Source organism: Rhododendron vialii, chromosome 3a, assembly GCF_030253575.1.
Source record: "Rhododendron vialii isolate Sample 1 chromosome 3a, ASM3025357v1".
NCBI lineage: Eukaryota > Viridiplantae > Streptophyta > Magnoliopsida > Ericales > Ericaceae > Rhododendron > Rhododendron vialii.
The window spans coordinates 14,100,945-14,107,743 of record NC_080559.1 but is presented as its reverse complement, the minus strand read 5'-3'; the positions used below and the strand labels follow the sequence as shown (position 1 = coordinate 14,107,743).

The 6,799-nt window shown below is 37.5% G+C and overlaps 1 protein-coding gene across 1 annotated transcript; it reads right to left on the bottom strand.

Annotated features, from left to right (window-relative positions):
• Positions 1–8: 8 nt before the first annotated feature.
• Positions 9–3,098, bottom strand: LOC131319476 (uncharacterized). The gene is made up of 4 exons (XM_058349726.1): positions 2,851–3,098; positions 2,240–2,359; positions 1,159–1,389; positions 9–540 (listed from the first exon to the last, which is right to left on the bottom strand). Exons 1-4 carry the CDS (start codon positions 3,028–3,030, stop codon positions 169–171), a joined length of 903 nt encoding a protein of 300 aa, XP_058205709.1. The 5' UTR covers positions 3,031–3,098; the 3' UTR covers positions 9–168.
• Positions 3,099–6,799: the final 3,701 nt, after the last annotated feature.

The window sequence follows — 6,799 nt, the reverse complement described above, 5'->3', positions numbered from 1 at the left end:
AAACGGTGTTTGATGATGTTATCAATATGTGATGACATTAAAAACTTACTTCAAAATGAAGAAATGTCTTTGCCTTATTACAGCAGAGTAAAACATATGAAACAATCTCTTTATCATCAATCAAACTATGCTGCTCTTCCTACATCTAGAACAAACAAAAAAAAAGCATCATTCTGGGTTGACCTCTTTTGTTGCAAGAGGTTCGTACCATTCAGAGCCAAATCCAGCAGCCTTTCTAGCTGCTTCATTAAAAGGAGGCTTCAGTGGGCCCCTGAAGTACGTTCTCACTATTGCATGAAATCTGTGAATCACCTCATCGGTCTCCTCCATCATGGAATTGTTTTCACCAGCTCCGACTTCTTGAGGGGCTGAAACTAGACATCTAGACCTCAAACAAATGTGCCTGAACCATTTTACTCCAGCAGCACAATGGGTAATCTCTTCTGGGTAGATTACATTCTCCAGCAAATCAGCAGTTTGGTTATCACCTCCGTTGCGGAAACGTGAAATTGTTGTGGGCAACACGTCGAGCCCTCTAGCCTGTTTTTAAACTCTGTCAAGTTGTCAAATTAAATACCTCGTGAAAATAGATGTTCTAGCTTATCAAATACAATATTTGTGTGCATCGACTTTGTTTTTATGATCCACAACTATGCAAGTCTACTGCATGATTAAAAAAGACTCTTTGGACTCCGGGGAGGCCACTTCAACAATTCACAATGCATCTTACGTATTGAAGCGGTAAGTGAGAATTTATGAGCATAATGAAAATAAGATCAAGCTGGACATCAACTATATAAGAAAGTCTAACACAAGAAAAAAAACATAAGCCTAACAAACACCATATAATTCTGAAAGAGGAATAGAAGCCTCCACGTATGACGAGTTGAACCCTTGATCTGCTAGTGAGATGCGAGGGCTCAGGAGTCTGGCCATCTGAGTGCACCCCGTTGGTTAATTGTGATCAATGTTTTTCAGCAACAATATTTGATGTAATTACTTCAGTTAAATCTCTTAGATGGTAAGAAATGTGAAATAGCAACGCATCCGAATATGACTAAACCTCGAAAGGTATGACCTCCGTATAATATCTATTACTGCCATTTTTGTCCTCACGAAGGAAGCAAAGTTAGAGAAATTCAAACAAATCAAACCCACCTCATGAACGCAATGTTCAACTGCCAACCGTGCTAGCAGGTCCTTAGAAGTGGCAGTAGCGGAGTCCCATAGACCATCATGAGCTGGCAATGCTCCATAGAAGGAACCAAGCTCTTCAAGTCGTGCTACAAGGAGGCAAAAGTGTCGACCTTCATCTTGAGCAACTTTTACGAAATCAGTGAAGAATTCTATTGGCATTGCCTCCTGCTTTCCGAAACGCGCAATTATATCCTAGAAGTGGTTGAGAACCAGAGTCAGAATGTTTTTTTTTTTTTTTTTTTTGCCACGACGATATACATCAATGGGGGTTAGCACAATGATGCTGTTAACTAGTAACTACATCAACCTGCAGACTATAGAAACTTAAAAACACCTAAAACGAAACTTAAAAACAACATTGGTTGAGGCAATCGGAGGGCCCATGTAACAACCTTCAGTTTTACAACCCGTGTGGCTCTTAATACAACTAAATGATAAACGGTGCGTAGGCAACCGACTCCAAGTTCTTGGAATTGGAAGTGCAGAGTTGAATCTCTCACTTACAAAGTAATACAACCTACGGTTCACATTCTAACATGTAATCCACAACCCAACACTAATTGTTCTCCCCCCCCAGTTGGCATGCATGAGGTGTGGGGTTTGAGTCCCTCCCTCCCTTTAATACTAACTTCTAACCACTAACTCATACTAATGTATACAATGTTGGCAAAAAATAAAAAAAAAACAGTAATTACATCAACCTGCAGACTATAGAACTTAGAAACACCTAAAACGTTACTTAAAACAACATTGGTTGAGGCAATCGGAAGGCCCATGTAACAACCTTCAATTTTACAACCCTTGAAACCGACTCCACTTTCTTGGAATTGGAAGTGCGGAGTTGAATCTATAACTTACACAAATTAATAAAGGCTACGGTTCACATTCTAACATGTAATGTGTCCAACCAGACATGAATTATTATCCCCTCGTTGAATCCCAAGTAAAAAAAAAAAACATCACATTAACTAAATAAACCCAATCAATTCCAAAAGTAGGGCATTTGCATATAGAAGAAAAGAGTTGAACGGATACCCATTACCCAAGACAAGTCAATTGCCCAGCTCTCAGTATGCGCAAGACTGTGCACAATGGCTTGTCTGCTCTGCAAGCTACCCGCTTTCCCAAGCTTGGGCATAAGACTGGGTGGCACCAGCTTCACCTGTATCAATCACATTCATATATAAAACCATTACACATGGGAGTGATAAACGAGTCAAGCAATTAGTTGCTCAAGCTTGGTTTGAAAACTTAACAAGCTTCAAAAACATGTTCAAGTTAGCTTGTTTATGAGATAAACCGATCTCGAACGAGCTTTAATCGAGCCAAAAACAAGCCAATCTCGAGTAGCTTGAAGTTTTTACGCATCATAAGTTGAACGAGGTGAGTACTAGCTGGTTCAAGCTATGTTTGAAACTTAACAAGCTTCGAAACAATGTCCAAGGTTGGTTTGATTATATAACAAACCGATCTGAACGAGCTTTTAGCGAATGGACCCGACCTCGAAATCGTGTAGCTGGGTTCGTTTATCAGCCGTAACTACACATAAATTGTATATGCGCATACAAAATCAAATGAAAGCTCAAAATAGATATGAGCAAGTCATTGAAACATTTTATCAAACAGGTGTGGAATGGAATGGAAGTCGTCTACATTGGAGAGCCTGGAGGGGCGATCTGGTACGGAGAAGTCTAGGGAAGGGTCGTAGGGTACGGTGATGAGACCTTGTTGCCATTTCGTGGCCACTTCGTCACCGAGTCGGGCCTTGTCAACTGGGTCGGCCGTGTTCAGTACTCGGAGCGCCGCCGCTACCAGAGTTTCTGTGTCGCCCATTCTCTCTCTCTCTCTCTCTCTCTCTCTCGCAAGAAATTTTTCAAGTGCCGAAGGAGCGTGAAAATCACTACCCACAAAATAAATGATGTTCCAATAAAGTACTCCTCCGGTTCAATTGTTTAGGTGAGTTTCGTAGGTGAAATTATCTTCTTGTCCTTTCTGAAAATAAAGTACTTCTTTCGTTCCAATTTGTTTATCTCAGTTCTATTTTAATTGGATTAAAAAATTAGTTATATCTTTAAAATGGTAATTAATTTTTTATCTAATATAGATCTTATTTGATAGATCTCGATTTGTTCTATAATTCAATATTTTTGAAATCACCTAAAACATTATAAATTACAAGATATAATTAATTGAAAAGTTGCACGAACTCTAAAAAATGACAAGTAAATTGGGACGGATGGAATACTATAGTGAAGTTTTTACTTTGTTTAGCTTTACCTTTTTCATGGCAGTATTCCAGTTTACCCTTTAAAAAATAAGGATTTATTTATAATTTTTAAACTAAAAAATAATAGGTTTATCGAAATTTAAAAAATATACAATATAGATCTTATTTGAAAGATCTCGATAAGATTTATCAAACCCTATCACAAAATACTGAAAAAATATTTTTATAAATCCACTATTTTTAAGCTTGAAAATAGATTCTTATTTTTTAAATACTTATTTTGAAATGCAAAATGGAAAACATTGATTGGAAGAAGTAAAATCAACGAACGAGAGTGTAAAATCAATTACGAAAGAACGTATTTGCTTCTTATGTTCTGGGGGAAATTCCTAACCGGTCCTATTTTTTGTTTGGATTCCATTCGGACTCCCTTTTGTAAGTGCTCTCCCATCCAAGCCCTTTCTAAAGGTGCTTTTACAATTTTGATCTTTTGCATAATTTTTATTTTGCCTTTTTACAGAATTCTTGAATGTGTGAATTATTGGATGTGTGAATTTTATAGGTGTAAATTTTTCGGGGTGTGAATTATTGGAGGTATGAATTCAAAAGGAAAAATTTCAAAATACCTCCCAACCTTTACAACAAAATTAAATTAGACTCCCAATCTTTCAAAAACTTCAATTTTACTCTCAACGATATCTTCCGTTAATCAAACGCCTCCTTCTGTCCGAATGACTAACGGATTTCGTTAAAAACTCCGTTACATACCGTCCGATCAAATTTTGATGATCCGAGCCGTTCAATGTGTTCAAAATGTGATTTTAAGGGTACTCGCGAGAAATCAGCAAAAAAATGAACGGGAAGGGCTTCATCTGAACAGTTTTTTATCAAATAGTTCAATAAAAAACTGTTCAGATGAAGCCATTCCCGTTCATTTTTTTTTGCTGATTTCAAGCGAGTACCCTTAAAATCATGTTTTGAACACATCGAACTGCTCGGATCATCGAAATTCGATTGGAAAATGGGAGGTGTGGATCGATTCGAATTTTGTTCAAGTCCGAACATCCGGATTTTGCTTTGCTCAATGTGATTATTATATTCAATAAAAAAATGTTCAGAAAAAGTCATTTTCGGTCATTTTTTTTGCTGATTTCTCGCGAGTACCCTTAAAATCACGTTCTAATCACATTAAGCGGCTCGGATCATCAAAATTCGATCGGGACGATATTTAACGGAGCCTTTAATGAAATCCGTTAGTCATTCGGACAGAAGGGGATATTTTGATTAACGGAAGATAACGTTGGGAGTAAAATTGAAATTTTTAGAAGGTTGAGAGTCTAATTGAATTTTGGTGTAAAGGTTGGGGGGTATTTTGAATTTTTCCCAATTCAGAATTCACACCCCTCATTCTGCTTTCCGCCTTCCACTTTGGTTGGACGGCAGTTCCGGGAGCCAGTAGCAGTAACAGGTCGAGGGAAATCAAAGAGAAGGTGCAGTAAGTCAAGGTTACAGTTCGAATACCGCGGTTAGTCAATACGGCAACTGATTTACACCCCCCATAATTCAAACCCCTTTTAAAATTGACATCTCTAAAATGCATAATTCACATGTCCCAAGATGCAAAATTCACATGTTCCAAAAAGAGACAATTTCATACCCAAGTAAATAATTCACACATTTGCAAAAGACAGAATTCACAAGTTCAAAAAACACAAAATTCATAGCCAAATGAAGAATTTATGCCTTTGAAAAAGACAAAATTCATAGCAAAATGAAGAATTAACGCCTTTTCAAAAATAGAATTCACGTCCTCAAATGAAGAATTCACAAATTCAAAAAACACATTTCACACCCTCCACAACGAACCCCACGATCACGGGAAAATAAATAAACCAAATAATACATACACATATATGGATATACCCCATGGACCCCGTTCTCTTGAACTTAACTTAAACTTAAGTTAAATCTGAAAGTTGTCCTTTTTTGAATTTTTTTCTCATTTGTTAGTTTTGCGCCAAACTTTTGTGGTCTATTGAATCGTCTTGGTGAGAGGAATCGGAAAGTAAATTTTTTTTTACTTTTACCCAAGTATTTTTAGAATAACCACTTTGAGAAAATGACAGACCATAACGTGTTTTGATAATTAATATCCGCCAAGGACAAGCTAAGAATATTTGTTAATGCTGAAAATGTCATTGATAGGTATTAATTATTAAAACACGTCATTAGCCGTCATTTTCCCAACCACTTTTTAATGCAAAAATATCATTCTTTTGCTAAAAATTGGTTATTTCTCAAAATACTTGGGTAAAAGTGCCAAAATTTTAGTTTTTCAATTCCTCTCGTCGAGATTAATCATAACCTACAAAAATTTGGCACAAAACTAAAAAATGAGAAAAAAAAATTCAAATTAGAACAAAACTCACAAATTTAAATTAAGTTTAAGAAAACGTGGCTTAATAAAAATCAACTAAACCTTTACAAATTTTTAATGACCGGAAAAAGAAAAAAAACTAATTAGAATCAATTCAAAACAAAACCTTTGGCCCCAAACGTGCACGATCCACACGACAACTTCTTCAGCCCGTTACAGTTCCGAGCAAACATCGCCAGACCGGCGTCGGTCAGCTCATGGCAAGCACAAAGCTTCAAACGAGTGAGGTTCTAGCAATGAAGCAAGATAAGCACGAGACTGTCGCCCCCGATGCTCGACTTCCGATTGCATTTCAGAACGAGTTTCGTCACCGTGTCGAATCGAGTGAAGAGGCAAGGAATCGCGGAGAGCATGTCAGAGTGAGCAGAGGGAGAGGCGGCCACCGGTGGCAGCCGAGGGAGCACCGTTTCCGGTTGCCAGAGGAGAGGGACTAAAAGACGCAGGCCAAGCACTCATTAGGGGGGGTCAAGATGGGAACGTCGTCGGAGGCAAGGATATTTCTGTGCATCTCTTTCTGGGAGTAATAAAGGTGGGGTATTTTGGGTACTTCACTTAAAAATATACTTATGTGGATAGGGTTTGACATGTGATGAACCTACACAGATAAAGGGAGACAAAAATGGGGTGGCTTGTTAGAAGCCCGTTCAGGTGAATGGGGTAAAGTTTTGGTCCACTACTGGTTTGACAGATTTTAGGAGTTGAGATGAGAGTTGACTTGGTTTTCTTTCTGGCCTTAATATTGTGACATACTTCCTCCGTCCCAAATTCTCTATTCCGTCTCCAAAACGGAGTGTTAAAAATAATACAATTTTTGCAAGAAAAAATCAAAAGTTTTTCAACAACTTACTAGATATCAATGAGTATTTTTAATTTGTGAAAAAAGTTTGAATTTTTTCTTGAAAACATTGCATTATTTTTAACACTCCGTTTTGCGGATT

Coding starts and splice junctions, on each gene's coding strand:
- LOC131319476 (XM_058349726.1), bottom strand. CDS start 3,030: ATGGGCGACACAGAAACTCTGGTAGCGGCGGCGCTCCGAGTACTGAAC. Junction 1,390..2,239: donor GGGCAATTGACTTGTCTTGG/GTAATGGGTATC, acceptor AACCACTTCTAG/GATATAATTGCGCGTTTCGG. Junction 541..1,158: donor TTGAACATTGCGTTCATGAG/GTGGGTTTGATT, acceptor GTTTAAAAACAG/GCTAGAGGGCTCGACGTGTT.